General features: G+C 47.1%; 1 protein-coding gene across 1 annotated transcript in view; it reads left to right on the top strand.

The window, feature by feature from the left end:
- The first annotated feature begins 280 nt into the window (after positions 1 to 280).
- Positions 281 to 18,767, top strand: part of LOC115468216 (solute carrier organic anion transporter family member 2B1-like) — a 143,423-nt gene continuing 124,936 nt past the window's right edge. Inside the window, exons 1-4 of the mRNA XM_030199750.1 lie at positions 281 to 338; positions 6,766 to 6,854; positions 10,908 to 11,045; positions 18,360 to 18,522. Coding sequence (XP_030055610.1) covers positions 281 to 338; positions 6,766 to 6,854; positions 10,908 to 11,045; positions 18,360 to 18,522 — 448 coding nt within the window. The remainder of the gene's footprint in view (positions 339 to 6,765; positions 6,855 to 10,907; positions 11,046 to 18,359; positions 18,523 to 18,767) is intronic.

The raw sequence follows: 18,767 nt of genomic DNA, 5'->3' as shown, positions 1-18,767 counted from the left end.
GCTTAAACACCCTGAAAGCTTCCCTCACTTCCTTTGTGGAACTCTTTATATTGGCAGTATAGGCAGGGCCGTGCCAACACGGTAAGCGGGGTAAGCACTGCAGGAGGGTGCCTGCCTTCAAGGGCGCTGCCGCCGCGCCGTCGAGTTGTATTAAAAAAAACCTTACCGTGTTGGCGCGTTGGCACCTATGCGCATGCGCTGCTGCCTTCCCGCACGCACCGCCCAGCTCTTCCATGCGCCTTGGAGCCAGGCAGGTCCGGGGAGGGGGGGGGGTGGCGACATGGCGTCTAAAGATTACCTCATCGCTGCATCATCGGATGATCCGGTAGCAATTGCGGGTAAGGGGCTGAGGGGAGCTGCAGGGGAGGGAGCTGCCACAGGGGAAGATTTTGAAGAGAGTATCAGGGAACAAGAAGGGGGAAGACAGAGAAATAAAGAGGTGGGGTGGGGGATACAGGGAATGAAGGCTGGACAAGAGAGAAGAAATGGGGGGAGGAGGAATGGATTCTGGACACGGGGAGGAATAGCAACAGGATATAGAGAGGGCATGCTGATTATGAAGGAAGGATATCCGAAATGACTGCTCACAGGGGTTGCTGGATAAGGGAAGGCATAGGGGGAAATTTCAGACCAGGGGAGGGACAGGATACAGGGCAAGCTGGACATGAGGGAAAGAATGGATGCAGGGAAGAACTGGACACAGAGTGGGGATGACCTCAAGAACCATGAATTTGTCAGAAAAGGACCACATCCTAGTGGACAAGTTGAATCAATTACTACAGCTGCACAAGTGCTCCCTGGACAGAGGAGTAACAAACAAAGATATTCCACCAATGGAGGACACTCCTATTGGATCTGTTTGTATCTTTGAACAGTAAGGTTCTTCATTTCTGTTTGAAGCTAGAGAGATGTGGCAAACAAGTTTCTTGCTGTCTTCTTAGATTGGGAGAAGGGCTTTAGTATACATGTCCTGATTCTCTTAGTAGGATAGACTATCCTGAAACCTGGATGAGTCAGGGAACTATTGTAGTCATAACTCCTTGGCTAAACCAGATCTGGCTCCTACTTCGGTGGGAGTTATGTGTAAGGAGGTGGAGGGGAAGCGTGAGGGTCGGCGCCTATGCGCATGCGCTGCTGCTGCCTTCCCGTGCGCACTGCCCAGCTCTTCCACGCGCCTTGGAGCCAGGCAGGTCCGGGGGGGGGGGGGGGGGTGCCAACTGATAGTCCGCAGGGGGGGCGCCAGAGACCTTAGGCCCGGCCCTGAGTATAGGTATTCCCTATGGGCACACCGCCCTGAGTGTGCCTGATCTCCTCTGATAGCTGAAGCTCAGCAGGGTTGGACCTATTTTCTACTTGGATGGGAGACTGCCTGAGAATACCAGGTGATGTAGGTTTTATTTTATTTTTTCTGCACCTTTACAGGTGGGAGTTTGTAGGTTTAGTGCCTTTGGCTCCACCTTTCTGTGGGAAATGTTACATATTGTTAGTTTCTGGGGCTAGTGCTCTGGTCTCCATGGTATAGGGTTACCATATGTCCGGATTTACCCGGACATGTCCTCTTTTTGAGGGCATGTCCGGGCAACCAGAGGGGTTTTGCCAATCTGCCTGTTTGTCCGGATTTCTGGACAAACGAGCAGGCTGTGGCACCTCTACCTTATCTGTATGTTGCAGTGTCTCTAAGGCTTTTATTTTACTTTTTCTTTGTTTTGGACAGCTAGCTATATTGCAGAGCTACTTCAATTTAGTGTTCTTCCCTGCACTTCTCCTCTCGGAAGCGTTTCTGCTCTTTCCTCTTTTGCCCCCTCATCTGCAGTTTCTCTGGTTGGCAGTTCTGGGCCCTCATGTTAAGTTCCAAGCTTTGCCTTTCAGCATGGCTATGGCTCCATGCACCTTCTCCTAGGTTTGGGAGTGTTGCGGCATTCTCCGCAAGGATGGCATCAGAGTGGACCCCGCTCTAGACAAGTACCGAGAGTCAGTCTTCCCGGGTCTTCTCACTGTTTGAATCCTTGGGCTGGATGGTCATCCTTCAAGTGAGCCACCTTGTCCCGTCCCAGACAGCTGTGGTACGATTTTTTCTTGACCGAGAACTGGAGGGTCGAGCTTCAGACTCAGGTGCACAGTCTGCTTGGGGTGCCGAGGCCTCAGGCCTGGCAGTACGTTCATGTCTTGGGCTCTGTGGCGGCCACTTTGAAGGTAGTGCTGTGGGCTGTGCTCACTTGTGACATCTGCAGCTCTCGCTTCTCAGCAGGTGGTCACCTGTGTCCCAGGAGTGTCAGTGGCATCTTCTGTGGCTGTTCTCGGCACAGCTGCTTATGGCCTGGTGCTCCGCAATTCCTCCCTGCAGAAGGGATGCTTTGGCACCTCCACAGTGGATAGTGGTGGTCATGGATGCAAGCCTCTCGGGCTGGAGAGCCTTTTGCCTCCTTCTTTTGTCTCCGGGATGGTGGATGGCATGGGAGACTGTGTGGCCAATCTCCCTCCTGGACCTGCTTTTGGTGCTGTACATCTAGCCTTTCGGGACACGTTGCAGGCCAGGCGGTGCTTGTGCCTTCGGAGAACACGACGGCGGTGGCTTTGACAAGGTGTGACTCAGAGTCAGGCCCTGGCCACCGAGGCATGTCACCCCATGGAGTGGGCAGAGGACCTCATGTTTTGTGTCTCCGCAGCACACTATGTGGGCTTTTCCTACGTAGAGCACTCTTTTTCTGCTGTCTTCTCCTGGTGTCGGCAGAATAGTTATTCCGCACCAGTTCTTCTCCAGTTTGGCCTCAGGTAGAGAGCTCTGGAGGTAGATCTGATGGCGCTCTGGCTGGATGCCAAGGTGCCTTCTTCTGTCATCAGAGAGAGTGTGTTTCAGCAGGGCTGGTTGTTAAGCTGCGTCTTTACCTAGAGGACGTTCTTCGATAGTGTTTCCTCCATGGCCTCTCTGTGACAGAGTTCTTTTCAGATCGCTCGCCACCGGGGTCTAGTCATTCTGGTTGCTCCAAATTGGCCAAGGTGCCCTTGGTATTAGGATCTGATGCGGCTCCTGGTGGCACCTCCATTTCAGATTCTGCTCGACTCCGGGCTCTTCCTTCATGGTCCGTTACAGGGTGGAGGATCCCTCTCGCTTTGGTCTTATGGCCTGGTTTTTTGAGAGGTTGACTCTGAGGAACAGAGTTCTTCAGACACAGTGATTGCTGCTCTATTGCAAGCTTGTATGCGGTCCACTTCGACTGTGTAGAGGATTTTTTTGAGGCATGGTATGCGGCCCACGCTTGGTCTCCATTGCAGGCCTCTGTTCCTCAGCGATTATTTCTTTTTGCAGGACAGGTTGCAAAAGGGCCTGGCCTCTAATTTGCTTCAGGTACAGCTGGTGGTAGCCTGCTTCTGGGAGAGAGTGTCAGGCTCTTCTCTGGCTTGGCACCGGGATGTGGTGCATTTCTTGCGGAGTGCTTTGCTCCTTCGCTGCTGTGAGCTTGTTCACACTGAAATCGCGTTCTTTTTCTCTGAGCCTAGCTTAGGGCTTCTTGTCTACCGAGCTTTGCTTCGGACTCCTTTTGATCCTTTGCGGAAGGCTTCAGTTAGGAGCTTACTCACGAGCGGTGTTCTTGGTTGCCAATTCTTCGGCATGCAGAGTGTCTGAATTTTTAGCACTTCCGTGCCGAGCTGCTTTCTGCAATTTGCTGAGTCTGGAGTGACCTTGCATACGGATCCTCCTTTTCTTACCGGCTGTGGTTTGGCTTTTCTTCTTTATCAGCCTCTCTTTCTTTCCTCCTTTCGGGAGGGGGATTTCCATGCGGAGTACACGGCGCTTCATCTTCTGGATGTTCAGAGGGTTCTCCTCCGGCCAGTGGCGTACCAAGGGGGGGGGCGGTGGGGGCGGTTCGCCCCGGGTGCCAGTGGGTGGGGGGTGCTCCACTCCTGCCGCCTCCCGTGGCCGTTCCCGCGGCGCCACACATTTAAAAAACCGGCGAAGCAGCGTCGCAGGCAGCATCTCGTGCCCTGCTTGTAAAAAAAAATCAAATCTCCTTCCCCTCCTCCTCTTCGTCTTGACTCGGGCCTTCCAATCAAATTGATTGGAAGGCCCGAGTCGACGTCAAGACGTCAAGACGAGGAGAAGGAAGGAGATTTGATTTTTTTTACAAGCAGGGCACGAGGCGCTGCCTGCGACGCTGCTTCGCCGGTTTTAACGGGATTGAGGTGGGGAAGGAGAGGGGCGAAAGGGACTCGGGTGGGGGTGTTCAGAGGGGAGAAGGGGACTGGGGTGGGGGTCTCAGACAGGGGAGGGGAGAAGAGGACTGGGGTGGGGATCTCAGAGGGGAGAAGGGGAGGGGAGAAGGGGACTGGGGTGGGGGTGTTCAGAGGGGAGAAGGGGACTGGGGTGGGGGTCTCAGAGGGGAAAAGGGGAGGGGAGAAGGGGACTGGGGTGGGGATCTCAGACAGGGGAGGGGAGAAGGGGACTGGGGTTGGGATCTCAGAGGGGAGAAGGGAAGGGGAGGGGAGAAGGGGACTGGGGTGGGGGTCTCAGAGGGGAAAAGGGGAGGGGAGAAGGGGACTGGGGTGGGGATCTTAGACAGGGGAGGGGAGAAGGGGACTGGGGTTGGGATCTCAGAGGGGAGAAGGGAAGGGGAGGGGAGAAGGGGACTGGGGTGGGGGTCTCAGAGGGGAGAAGGGAAGGGGAGGGGAGAAGGGGACTGGGATGGGGGTGTTCAGAGGAGAGAAGGGGACTGGGTGGGGGTCTCAGACAGGGGAGGGGAGAAGGGGACTGTGGTGGGGGTCTCAGACAGGAGAAGGGGAGGGGAGAAGGGGACTGGGGTGGGGGTGTTCAGAGGGGAGAAGGGGGCTGGAACTGGGGGCTGAAAAAAGGGGCAGAGAGAGAGAGAGAGAGAGGGGACAGATCCTAGATGGAAGAGAGAGCGAGAGGGAGGGCAGACCCTGGATGGATGGGAGAGGGAGGGCAAATGGTGGATTGAAGGGGCAGAGAGAAAGGGCAGGCAGTGGATGGAAGGGACGACAGAGAGGGCAGACACTGGATGGCAGAGAGAGAGAGAGAGAGAGAGAGAGAAAGTGAAGACAGATGCTGGATGGAAGGAAGACGGTGAAAAGAAGATGAGGAAAGCAGAAACCAGAGACAACAAACTGTAAATAAAATATATTTTTTTATTTTTTTTGCTTTAGGATAAAGTATTGTAGATGTGTTAAATGTTTATAATAGAACATGTAAATAAGGTAATCTTTTTATTGGACTAATTTTAATACATTTTGACTAACTTTCGGAGAACAAAACCCCCTTCCTCAGGTCAGGATAGGATACTGTAACAGCACTATACTGTACTGACCCGAGGACGGAGGTTTGGCCTCTGAAAGCTAAATGTATTAGTCCAATAAAATGGTATTATTTTACTTTCTATATTTGTTTTATTTCTATTTGTTAATTTGTAAAGTGGTGATTGGTACTTGTTAGGTTTTTTTTTTTCAAATTTACATCTGCTGTCTTTATATTTTGCACAGTACTAGGGGACATTTTCTGTTTCTGCGGTGTTGCATTGTATGCAGAGTCTGGCATTGGGGGTTCAGTTTAATTTTTGTCTAAATAGAAAGTTTATGATTACTTATTCTATAGTGGATTAGGGTGTATCTGTGTTTGTGAAAAAGACATGGCTTTCAGTTGGCATTGACTGTGCAGGATCTACGATCTGTACTATTCTGTCTGGTTTCGTTTTACAATAGGTGAATTGATGTTCTAGTGCTCACTGTAGTGTTTAAGATGCTTTCCTTTTCCTTGTGTGACTCGTAGAAATGACTGCTTATGGTATGGTAGAATTGCTCTATAGGTCCTGAGTGTTTTGTATTCTCGGCATGCCTAGTACTGGATTTGGGGGGGGGGGGGGGGGGGGGGGGGGGGGGTTAAAAAATGACCAGCCCCGGGTGTCAACTACCCTAGGTACGCCGCTGCCTCCGGCATTTGCAGTTGTCACATGCTTTTTTCGGCGTTCGGATCAGCTCTTTGTCCTTCTCTCTAGTCCTTGCCATGGGACGACAGCCTCTGATCCAACTATTTCTCATTGGATTGCAGATATTTTGTTTCCATGGATTTTTTGGAAGGTTGTGTCCCGCCAGTGGCGCAGCCTTGTTCCACAAGGTTGCTACCTTTTGGGCGGAACAGGTGTGCTTTCGCTATTCATATGCTGCCTCTGCAGCGGAAGTTCTGTCTCGGGGAGCGGCGACTTCCCACCCTAGTTAGGGATTGCTTTGGTACATCCCACCAGTTCCTGGATTCATCTGCTGCATACGCTAAGGAAGGTAAAATTATGCCTTACCTGATCATTTTCTTTCCTTTAGTAGCAGCAGATGAATCCAGGATCTCGCCCTCTGTCAGCCACGATTGTTTTGCCTGTCTATTCTTGTCCTGGTCTTTAGTTTAAAAAAAAAAAAACAAAGAAAAAAAGAGAGAGAGAGAATAGAAACCACTGAAGAGGAGTCCATTGCAGTTGTGGTTTCTCTAAGTCGGACTGACGAGTTTCTGTTGTGTTTGGTGGTGAGGAAGGCTTCCTGGTGTCTTGTCTGATTCTGCTTGGTGATGAGACATATACTGAAGGAGGAGCCGACTGTCTGGTATCACTGCCTTCAGCTTTGTAATCTCTATGTCCACCTGCTGGTAGATGGACACAACCCACCAGTTCCTGGATTCATCTGCTGCTACTAAAGGAAAGAAAATTATCAGCAGGTAAGGCATAATTTTACCTTGTACTGCAAAGTATTTTGACCTATTTTTCTTAACAGGAATGCAGAGACTTCATGCAAAAAGCAATGTAGCTATCAGAAAACTACAACAGAGAAAAAGATGGGGGAATCCGTTTTTAAGCATAAAGGTAACATCTAAAAATAGAGTATGATAGCATAATCCTACATGAATAGATAAAAAATGAAAAAGGAGAAATCAAAATGTGAACGTGTTTAGTATCTAATTAATCGAAGACAACACTGCGAGCAAGATGCAGTTAACATTCTGGCCTAATCAGACTTAAACACTAGGATTGTTCTGTCCAAGTGTGGTTAGTATTGATTGATCTGATCACTAAAGGTCCTGACCTATTCACTTGTAAGTTTTCTGACTTGAATTATTAGTTTAATAATAAATTTACCAGATGTCCCCAGATGTTGTAAAGAAGTCCCACCTCCAGTATGGTAGCCCCTGTGCTGCCTTGGAGGAGGGAGGTCTCCTAGAAGGAGAGCATCACCATGGTGAAGTAGGAAGTACTCCTGTAGCCAGGACCTGCCCACCAGAGGATGTACTATCCTCTCGCACCAAGGATATGTCTCCAAGAAGTTCTGCCCAGAAAGGAAGGGTTAGGACAGCTGTTGTAGTTGGTGATTTGATCATTAGACATATAGATAGCTGTGTGGTTGGTGGCCGTGAGGATCACCTGGTCACTTCCCTGCCTGGTGCAAAGGTGGTGGACCTCACACGTCACCTAGACAGGATTTTAGATAGTGCTAGCGAGGAGCCAGCTGTCTTGGTACATGTGGGTATCAATCACATAGGAAAATGTGGGAGGGAGGTTCTGGAAGCCAAATTTAGGCTCTTAAGTCCAGATCCTCCAGGGTTGCATTTTCAGAGATGCTCCCTGTTCCTCGCATAGGACCCAAAGGGCAGGCAGAGCTCTGAAGTCTCAATTCGTGGTTGAGATGATGGTGCAAGGATGAGGGATTTAGATTTGTTAGGAACTGGGCAACATTCTGGGAAAGAGGGAAACTGTTCTGAAAGGATGGGCTCCACCTTAACCGGGATGAAACCAGGCTGCTGGCACTAACTTTTAAAAAGGAGATAGAGCAGCTTTCAAACTAGAATTGGGGGTAAAGCCGACAGTCGCCCAGGAGCGCATGGTTCGGTGTGGAGTATCCTTGAAGGATACTATTGAAACAGGACATTTAAGGAATCCCAGTAGAGAGGTTTCAACAATGCTTAAAGTAAGCCAGGTGTGTTTAATGAGAGAGCAGGATAAAGGATGCACATTATCCCCTTCAACTTCTAAGCAGCTTGTAGATCAAAGGAAAAAACACAGTTTGAAGTGCCTGTATACAAATGCTAGAAACCTAAAAAATAAGATGGAAGAGTTAAAATATATAGCACTAAATGATGAGGTAGAAATAATAGGCATCTCAGAGACTTGGTGGAAAGAGTACAATCAATGGGACTCTATGTTAACAGGGTACAAATTGTATCGCAGTGATAGAGAGGATCAAATTGGAGGGGGGATTGCGCTATATGTTAAAGAAGGAATTGAGTCAAATAAAATAAACATTCCACATGACACAGATAGCAGCGTGGAATCATTATGCACAGCTCCACTTAATTGGCTGTCCCTCACTTTTGATTATGCCCCTTCAGTTCTCTCTCAGCCAATCACAGACAGGGGTCTCTCTCAGCCAATCACAGCGCATTTAGCTGTCTGTGATTGGCTGAGAGAGACCCCTGTCTGTGATTGGCTGAGAGAGACCTGAAGGGGGCATAATCAAAAGGGAGGGACATCCAAGTAAGTGGAGCTGTGGCCAAGTGGTTAGAGCACTGGTCTTGTAATCCTGAGGTGGCCGGTCCAAATTCCCACTGGTACTACTGAAAAAGCCGTCCCTGACGAGCACTTGGATTTTTTATCCACTTTGTTTGAAGCCGGCTATCTGTAAACCCGGCGATCTCAACATTTGACTTAAATGTTGAGATTTAGCAGGCCCCAACCGTATTATCGAAAGTAAAGATGGCTGTCCATCTTTTTCGATAATACGGTTGGCACCACCCCTTTGCGGGGCCGGCCCCGAAGATGGCTGCCGCCGTTCGATTATGCCTCTCTTTGTGTTTTAGTTGGGGCTGGTTATTACTGTACAAAGATTGTATTTTTCACTTATTTTATAGTTTCTAAGTTCACATATGTTTTATTGTGTTCTTGTGAACAACTGGTTGTTTTTAAGCACTATGTATTTTATTTGTTTGTTCATTTAATTATTTTGTATTAATTGTCATTGTTTTATTTGTTTAATTATCAGTTTCTAACCTCTGACGCAGCCGTAGGGTGAAATTGTGCCACATCGGGTAATTGCTTTAATAAACTTGCCCAGCAGTTCAGTACTTCTGGCCTGCTTTTTTTGTTTGTTGCTACGTTGGTTTGCAGATCATTGTCTCTTTTGCTGTCTCCCCACTTCGTTCTGACACCTTCACCAGTATCTGCCTCTTTTTCCTTTTCACCTCTTCTCTATCATCAGTTCTCCCTCTTCTGCTACCGCCCCTTATCAGTATTTGCTATTCTGCGCCTTCCACATTCTCCAACATCTGCCCTCTGTTTTCTCTACCCTTTTCTCCAGTATGCCTCTTGTTTCTCGGCATATACTCCCATCAGTGTTATTGTGCTGCTGGACCTCAGAACCACAGCATCTACCCCATGTCTCTTCCTTCCTCTCCCTACATCTGATCTTTCCCCCTTCCTCAGAATATGACCTTTGCCTCTCTTTTCCTTTCCGTTTTCCCCAGCATCTGCTCCTTGTCTTTTTTTTCTCACCTCTTCCCCAGCATCTGCCTCCTGTCTCCTCTCAGCCTCTATCCACTCTTTTCCTAGCCGCTTTCTCTCCTTTTCCACCACCTTGCTGTTACGTATTGGCCCGTGTTGGTTATTATGTGATTTATAAAACACTAGTAAAAAAGGGCCGTTTCTGACACAAATGAAACGGGCGCTAGCAAGGTTTTCCTCGGAGTGTGTATGTTTGAGAGTGTATGTGAGAGTGACTGTGTGTGTGAGAGAGAGTGAATGTGCAAGTGTGTGTGTGTGTGAGAGAGAGAGTGAGTCTGTGTGCGAGTGTGTCTGTGAGAGAGAGTGTGTGTGTGAGAATGAGAGTGTGTGCAAGTGCGTATGTGAGACAGTGTGTGAGAGAGAGAGAGAGTGTGTTTCACACAGATACAGTGTGTGCGAGAGAGTGTGTGTGAGATGCAGACTCTTTGTGAGACTGAGTGTATGAGACCAAGAGAGTGTGTGAGTGACTGTGTGACACATAGAGAGTGAATGTGATGCAGTGTGAGACATATAATGTGTGAGAGACAGTGTGTGAGAGTGAGAGAGAGAGAGAGAGAGAAAGACATTGACTGTGAGAGAGAGAGAGTGTGTGTGAGAGAGAGTGTGTGTGTGTGACAGAGATACCTCCCCCCCCCCTCTGGTGTCAGGCCCCCCTCCCTCCCTCTCTCTGGTGTCTGAGCGTTACTGTGCGGGACGTTGAGCTCTGGCTGTGCTTCAAGGAACTGACCAATCCTATTTAATAGAATGCACCTCCAACATTCTGAAGCCGAGAAACCTCGTGTGGTTGGTCACTTCTGCTTGTGATGTCAATTCAGGAGATGGATACAGAGAGCAGGAATGCCTCAGCCATGCAGTCAGCTTCAGAATGTTGGAGGTGTGTTTTATTATATAGGATGTTTATCAAATAGGTAGGCTTTCAGCATTTTACGGAAGGTTCTGTAGTGGGGCAGGGTCGTTATCTGAATTGGTAAGTCCCTTGTCCGGCGTGGCCTAATTTGCAGCACTTATAGGAAGTATGCTGCACGGTCCATCAAGCCCAGCTTTATTTTCTTATATGCATTTTGGTAAATTCTAAAGAAATGTGGAGTGCACTCTCAGGCTTAAGCCTTAGATATAACTGTTGTGTGGCACCCAAGAACCCTCAGTTCTTGGGGATTATGGGTGTTTCAGTCCATTTCAACTCTGAAGAACACAAGCAGGAGCACACAGCCCAACACTGGCTAAGGCAGCCACTCCTAAGGCAGCCACTCCTAACTTCAACAGTTACTTTTTTGTCAAGCAGAAATGCTGTTCTGTATTGGTGAAGATAAGAAATGTTATTTTATTCTTATTACAAGTAACCTGTATTGTCTTTTATTTCCACAGGTCTTCCTTTTTTGTCATGGTTTTCTTCAACTCTCAGAGCTTCTAATCGCAGGATATATAAAAAGCACCATTTCCACCATTGAGAAACGATTTGGGCTGTCCAGCAGAACCGCTGGAACCATTGCTGGTTACAGCGAGGTACAGATCATTTTTGCTGACATCAGAACCTTTAAAATGATTAAAAAAATGTATTTGTCTTTGCCCCCCCAGGGAATTCTATCGATGTCTCATGATATAAAATACTTTTAAGTTTGCAGTGATTAAGGTTTCGCTATTTAGTTTGGCTGTCGAAAACAAATATGCAACGATTAGCCATTTTTGATCAGATATCATATTAACATAGTAGATGATGGCAGATGAAGACCTGTGCGGCCATCCAGTCCGCCCAACAAGATAAACATTTCATAAGGTATGATACAATACTACATATTTATTTGATTTTATTTATTTCTAACATTTGTAGCCCACATTTTCCCACCTATTTGCAGGCTCAATGTGGCTCACAGAATTCCGCAAGTGGTGATTACCAGTTCCGGATAGGAGAAATACATAGTTGGGGCAAAGGGACAGATTAGCGTTAGGTTACAAGAGGAAAGTTCGTCCTATGATAAGAGCTAAAGGTAAAAGGTTAAACTTCAATCATGACAAAAAGTAGCTTGATCAATTAGGATCATTAAACTGGAAATCAAGATAATTAGCAAAACAGTTGAGATGTAGAGAACACATGTTGTATAATTCCGTTTTGTTAATTTGAATTTATGAGGAGTTGTTATTGTATGCTTTCTTAAATAAATACGTTTTCAATAGTTTACGGAAGGTCATGATGTCGTGTGTTATTTTTATGGATTTTGGTAATTCATTCCAAATTTGCGTGCATATGCAAGAGGAGCTGGATGCATATGTTAATTTATATTTCAGTCCCCTACAGTTTGGGTAGTGGAGATTCAGGAATGTTCGTGATGAGCTGGTAGAGTTCCTGGTTGGTAGGTCAATAAGGTCTGACATAAATCCTGGAGCCTCACCGTGTATGATCTTATGAACCGGGGTGCAAACCTTAAAAGCGATCCGTTCTTTTAAAGGGAGCCAGTGCAGTTTTTCTCGTAAGGGACTGGCACTTTCATATTTCATTTTGCCAAATATGAGTCTGGCTGCCGTGTTCTGTGCAGTTTGAAGTTTTTAAATAATTTGTTCTTTGCACCCAGCATAAATGGCATTGCAGTAGTCTAGCTGGCATAACACCAATGCATACTTGATCTTGGTGTGTCCTTGTCATTTTCAGTGTACAGACCGTAGAGGTCTGCCTGGCACTGACCTTGTTCTCCAGCTACTGAAGTTGTCATCGAAGTCCCACTCCAGCACATCCCGATCTGTCCAGCCACGATCAGGGCACAGACCATAGAAGTTTGCCCGGCACTGGCTTTGCTTCCAAATTACTGGTGTTGTCATCCAATCACTGCTAAGTTTGTTCGGTTCTATTCCTTCCATACAGGATTCATTTGTGTTTATCCCACGCATTTTTGAATTTCACTAAACGTTTTCATCTCCACCACCTCCCACAGATGGGCATTCTAGGTAGCCACCACCCTCTCTGTGAAAAAATTACTTCCTGAAGTTATTCCTGAGTCAGCCACCCTGCAAACTAAATTCATGTCTTCTTAGTACCTTTCAAATAGTTGAATGTCTGTATCATATCACCTCTGTCTCTCCTTTCCTCCAGGGTATATCAACCAAGGTATTAATGTACAAACAAAGCTTTCCCAGAGACGGGAAGGTGGTAGAACTAGAGGACATGAATTTAAGTTGCAGGGGAGGCCGACTCAGGAATATTGTCACAAAGTACTTTGAAAGTAAAATATCTTTACAGCCAGTTTGTGAAGTTGAGTATATTTTACATCTAGTGGTTCAACCCAGCATAGGAGCCGACTCTGTGGGTGCTGTGGTGCTTGAGCACCCCCAACATAGGCGGTCGGTGGCCCAACTGTTTGGGGAGGCTAAAGGGGGCGGGGTTAGGGTTGGGGCCAGGGGTGGAGCTTAAATCCATAATTGTCTGATAACACACAGAAAAAATAAATGAAAATAAAAGTCACAATTAATACCTTTTATTAAATTTAGATATTAGATATGTATCATATGTCAAAGAATAAAGTGGTTGCTCAAAGCATATTCTAAGCACAATCGCTCAACTGCAAAACACTATGCACAACTTTGTGCAAAAACACACTCAGAACCTTACTGTACCATAAATATTACACTGGGCAGAACCTAATACACCAATATCCCACCCATACGGAAAATGCAGACCGTCAACAATATGAAACAAGGGATCATATCATCACAATTCTCATGTAGAACCACAAAACACCCTAATTCATGTTTAATGTGGGATAAAATGCCATAAATAAGTAGATAAATATAAACTTTTAGTGTTGAGCACCTGATTCTCAAAGTGGACATATTCCAAACACTATAATGAAAATAAAATGATCTTTTCTACCTTTGTTGTCTGGTGACTTTTTCTGATCATGCTGTCCCAGTAACTGATTCTGCTGCTATCTGTCCTCAGTGCAGGTCAGGAAGTCATCCTTGTTAAATATCTCCCTGGCAACCCAGGACACCTCCAGCCAACCCCCCCTGCTTTCCCAGCAGTAAGGTAAACAAACCATAAACCAATTTCTACAACTGCTAGAGGGCTTTCACTGCAGCTCCTGCTGTGAGGCTGGAGGTAAATCAACAATTTAAACCCCTCAGAGCACAGCAGGGGAGGCTTAGCCTCTCCAAGCCTCTTATACCGGGCGCCTATGACCCCCAATATTGAGAAACTTCCTTGCATGTGTTCAGGGAGGGGTTATTTCCATTGGGCTTAGCACCCCCAATAATTTTGAAAAGTTGGCTCCTATGCAACCCAGTGAATCAGTTCCAGTGCTTTGCCTCGTAAAAACTCTTTTAGTTCTTGAACCCAGCTTCTGCTTCTTGGGTCTGCTAGGTTAGAAAGGTCCAACTGTGGGCTGGTGGGGAGTGTAGTGTGGTGGGCAGTGTGGGTGTGAGTAAATAATTATTTCCTTATCTCTGCTTGAGCAGTCCTTGCCAGTGACATCACCAATATAAGGGCTGATACAACCTGGAATTCTCCAGCCTTTCTCTATTTCCAATAGATGGTGCAGGTTGCTTGGACTGGTGCAGGATGTCCTAGGCCTGACACCCTGCAGTCCATAGTCTAAGGTGTCCTGTAGGTTGAGTCCTTGGCTTGGTGCTCTTCAGGTTCAAACCATGGCTTTACCTCAGTTGAGCTTGGAGACTTTTTTTTGTCCTTTGCAGCCCCGAGCTTTGACCCAGAGGCCATAGCTTGGTGTGGCACTTTGCTCAGTCCCTATGGGATTCCAGCTGCTGGGGAGGAGGGGGGGGGGGGCTAGTGGGTCCCCATTCCCCTCTCACGTTCCTTCCCCAAAACGATGCACTGCAGCTTAATTTTTTAAAAATGGTTTTAAATCATTGGCAATTGGCTTCACTTTATTTACTTAAAAAAAAAAGTGCTACAAGGAATATAAAAATAAAAGTAAAGTTTGCACACCACCGAGAGCCTGGAGGAGCAGCGAAACAGTGAGTAGGCCCCAAGGAGGAGGGCACCCAAGATAGTGGTGGTTGCCCTCTGCAAGACAGTGTCTGGTTTGTGGGAGCCAGTAGCTGAATACTGCCACTGGCTCCCTTTGCCCCCATATCTGATGATCTGACTCTGGATTCAGTCCTAGTGGGCCATGAGAGTGTCCTGGATGGAGTTCACGGTTCTCCCACACCCCCTCCCAGTCCAATCACATGGCTTTTGGAAGCCTCGATTTTCGCTGGAATGGTGACCTTGTTAGCCTCACTTCCGATTTTTTTATTTTTTTTTATGTGAATTAGTTTTAACAAACATCACAATACTCGAAACAATTGAGGTGTGTTACTGGCACTTTGACACCTCAGTGAAAACCATGTACAAACACACAGAAGCTGTTCAAATAACCCTGCCCCCTCCCCTCCTCTCTCCGCTGTAACAGTCAGATCACCCCATCCTACTTATAAAACACACCTTTCCTACCCATGTACCCAACCCCCCCCCCCCCACACACACACATAACATTCAGTAAATCCACTCTCATATAGAAACATGACGGCAGATAAAGGCCACATGACCCATCCAGTCTGCCCATCCTCTGTAACCCCTAATTCTTCCTGTTCCTAAGCGAACCCACATGCTTCTCCCATGCCTTTTTAAATTCCCTACTTAGTAAAAATTCCTCCAATTGTTTAGGGTCAAAGAATTGAAACTGTTTAGACTGAAATACAATTCTACAAATACAAGGAAATTTCAATAGGAAGTTAGCTCCTATTGCCAAAGTTCTTGTGCGCAAAGCCAAAAAGGCTTTACGCCTTTTTTGAGTCTCTCTAGATAAATCAGGGTAGATTCTTATTTTGGACCCCAAAAAATTTGAATCCAAGTGTCTTAATGAGAGCCTCAATACTGCATCTCTGTCCAATGCCAAAGCAAATGTGACCAATAAAGTTGCCCACTTTGTTACAACCTCAAGAGACAACTCCAAAAAGGAGTGGCCTAGTGGTTAGGATGGTGGACTTTGGTCCTGAGGAACTGAGTTCAATTCCCACTTCAGGCACAGGCAGCTCCTTGTGACTCTGGGCAAATCACTTAACCCTCCATTGCCTATCACACATTGAGCCTGCCATGAATGGGAAAGCACAGGGTACAAATGTAACAAAAAAAAAAAACTCCCTACCATTAATTAAATTTTTAATGGAGTGGGAATATATAAAGTCCCCCAAGACTGCTAGATGTATGCTATGTTATGCTAATATTTAATCGTTATTATTATTATTATTATATTGATATTTTTATTATTCTTTAATATTATTAGTCCTGTGTGGTGGGTATCAAAATATTTCATTATTTTCAATATTTCATCCTTTTGACTTCAAAAAGGTCTTAAGTTCCTGGACTGGCAGAACTGGGAGACATTTTTAAATACACATCAGACTAAACCCCTAAAATACTACTGGTATACTGATGACATTTTTATGATTTGGACTGAGAGTGAAGAGGATGAAAACAATTTTACAATTCTTTCAATACATACTAGTGAACTGTATTGAACAGCTAATCATTTCTAACTTATTTTTTGTTTTTTTTGTACTTTATTTGCAATAATACTCTGTATTTTCATTCTGTTAATGGCGATCGCCATTGCGGCATAATGTAAGCCACATTGAGACTGCAAATAGGCGGGAAAATGCGGGATACAAATGCAGCAGATAAATAAATTAGTACGTTCCCCTCTATAGATATTGCCTTTAAACTCTGCTCCTTGACCCATAAAATTATCTATGGCTTTGCCCCGGAGTATATGCACCCCTCGATCGACCTCCCGCCCAGGAATGCCAACCCTGCTGCTCGTTCCTTCCTCCACCTTCACTTCCCAAACTGTAAGGGTGTCAAGTACAAGAGGATCTTCGCCTCGTCTTTCCGCTATTGGAGTCCTAAGCACTGGAATTCTCTCCCGCAACACCTTAAAACTCAAGCGGACCACGCCCTCTTCAAGACATTGTTGAAGACCTACTTCTTTGCCAAGACCTACTCCTCACTTTATACCGCTGCTTGATGCACCCGCCCTGGCTCCTACCCTGCTAGTTCACCCTGTTAGATGCTTCTCCCCCTGCATACTCCTTGTATATTCTTCTAAGTTTTCCTATTCTGTATTTTATTTAATGTTTGTAAGCCACATTGTGCCTGCATGAGTGGGAAAATGTGGGATATGAGTGAACAATAAATAAATAAATAAATAAATAAAATAAATAAGTAGACTGTATTTCTAAGAGCTAATTACTGGCTAATAGAGATGCCCTAATTTAAATTTGTAGCCTCCTAATTGGTTCAAGGAGTTAAAAATCCGAAATCAGACCAAGGGTGAGTAGGAATTTAAGTCTAAACTGAGGCTTCCCGTGCCTAAAAGCTAAGCTTTATACCGATACTATCAAACATATAAATGGCAAGAGGCGTACTCACTCGCAAATGCGCAGTAGAGACCCTCTCTGTCCCGCCCCCGCGTCAATACGTGATGACGGGGGTGGGACAGAGAGGGAACCTGTGCACCTGCGAGTGAGGGAACCGCCGTCACCACCGCTCTCCCCCAGGGTTGCCGCTACCGCTCCCCCCACCCACCTGGAGTCGCCGCCGCCACCCACCCTCCACCCGGCCCGGGTACCTGGCTTCACTATTCAAACCGCCGGAACGCAGCACACAGCTCATCTGAGCTGCCGTTGGAGCGGAAGAGTAGCCTAGTGGTTAGTGCAGTGGACTTTGATCCTGGGGAACTGAGTTCGATTCCCACTGCAGCTCCTTGTGACTCTGGGTAAGTCACTTAACCCTCCATTGTCCCTGGTACAAAATAAGTACCTGAATATATGTAAACCGCTTTGAATGTAGTTGCAAAAACCTCAGAGAGGCGGTATATCAAGTCCCATTTCCCTTTCCCCCCTTTCCCCTTCCTTACCTGCCTGTGTCCCGCCCTCGCCGACGTTACATCACACGAGTGCGGAACACACGCAGAGAAGAAGGAAGGCCGACGGCAGCTCAGATGAGCTGTGTGCTGCGTTCCGGCGGTTTGAATAGTGAAGCCAGGTACCCGGCCTGGGTGGAGGGGTGGCGGAGGGGACTCCGGGGGGGGGGGGGGGGGGTGGCGGGGACCCATCCGGGGGGGGGGCTTTTAACCCCCCCCCTCCTTTACTAGCCCATTTTTACGGGCTCAACGGCTAGTAGTAACTATAAAATAACCCCTGAAGTGCTAGCCTATGGAACTGTAACTGAGACTTTATATGCTAAGAAAAAACTATTCCTTAAACTCCTTGCCAGTGGCGTTCCTAGGGGGGCTGACACCCGGGGCGGATCGCCGATGCGCCCGCCCCCCCGGGTGCAGCGCTCCCCCGGAATAGCGCGACGCCCCCCCGGCGAAGGAACCCCCCCGGGTGCACGCCGCTGGAGGGGGGGGTGCCGTATGCCTGCCGGCTCTTCATTTTCATGCTCCCTCTGCCCCGGAACAGGAAGTAACCTGTTCCGGGGCAAAGGGAGCATGAAAACGAAGAGCCGACAGGCACGCGGCACCCCCCCCCAGCGGCATGCACCCGGGGCGGACCGCCCCCCCCCCCCACCTTGGTACGCCACTGCTCCTTGCTAAGTGAGCAGAGTAACTCAGACAGAGGTCTGAGGTTACCTATCTAATTCTACTTTCCCCCAAGTTTTCCAGCAAAATTCTTACCAATGAAGATCTCTCGTTCTCTGAAACTCATCTCAGAGCACCTTTTCAGGCCTGAGCACCTGTTGATGAATTCTCAAGTTTACTGCAGACTCGTGAAGCCTTGCGTGAAAACGCCATACTAACTATGTTCAATTCATTTTCTGTTTTACAGCTTGGAAACACAGCTTTAATCGTTTTTGTGAGTTACTTTGGGAGTCGAGTTCACAGGCCCCGTTTGATTGGCTGCGGTGCTGTTCTCGTCAGCGTAGCTGCACTTCTCTTTACTTTTCCTCATTTTTTAGTGGGACCCTATTCGTACGATAAATCGTTTTCAAGTAAGTGTTTGGCTTTATATCCTAAACCTCTGAAGACGGAAAGCTTCTTTGAGGTAAGGCTGTGATAATGGAGATCATGGACTAGAAAACATGAATACGTGTAGCCCTCTGGCATGGGGGAACATAGTCATTCGTCTAGATTTACTAATGTGTGCTACCATGTTAACGAGCATTTGCACAATTAATGGACGTTATTAGTAACTAGGGTCCCATAGCATAAATTGAGGTCTGCAGTGGCGGAGTGG

This window comes from Microcaecilia unicolor, chromosome 4, assembly GCF_901765095.1.
Source record: "Microcaecilia unicolor chromosome 4, aMicUni1.1, whole genome shotgun sequence".
In the NCBI taxonomy this organism is placed as follows: Eukaryota; Metazoa; Chordata; class Amphibia; order Gymnophiona; family Siphonopidae; genus Microcaecilia; species Microcaecilia unicolor.
The sequence above is the reverse complement of the archived record's forward strand: the minus strand, read 5'-3'. Positions and strand labels throughout refer to the sequence as shown.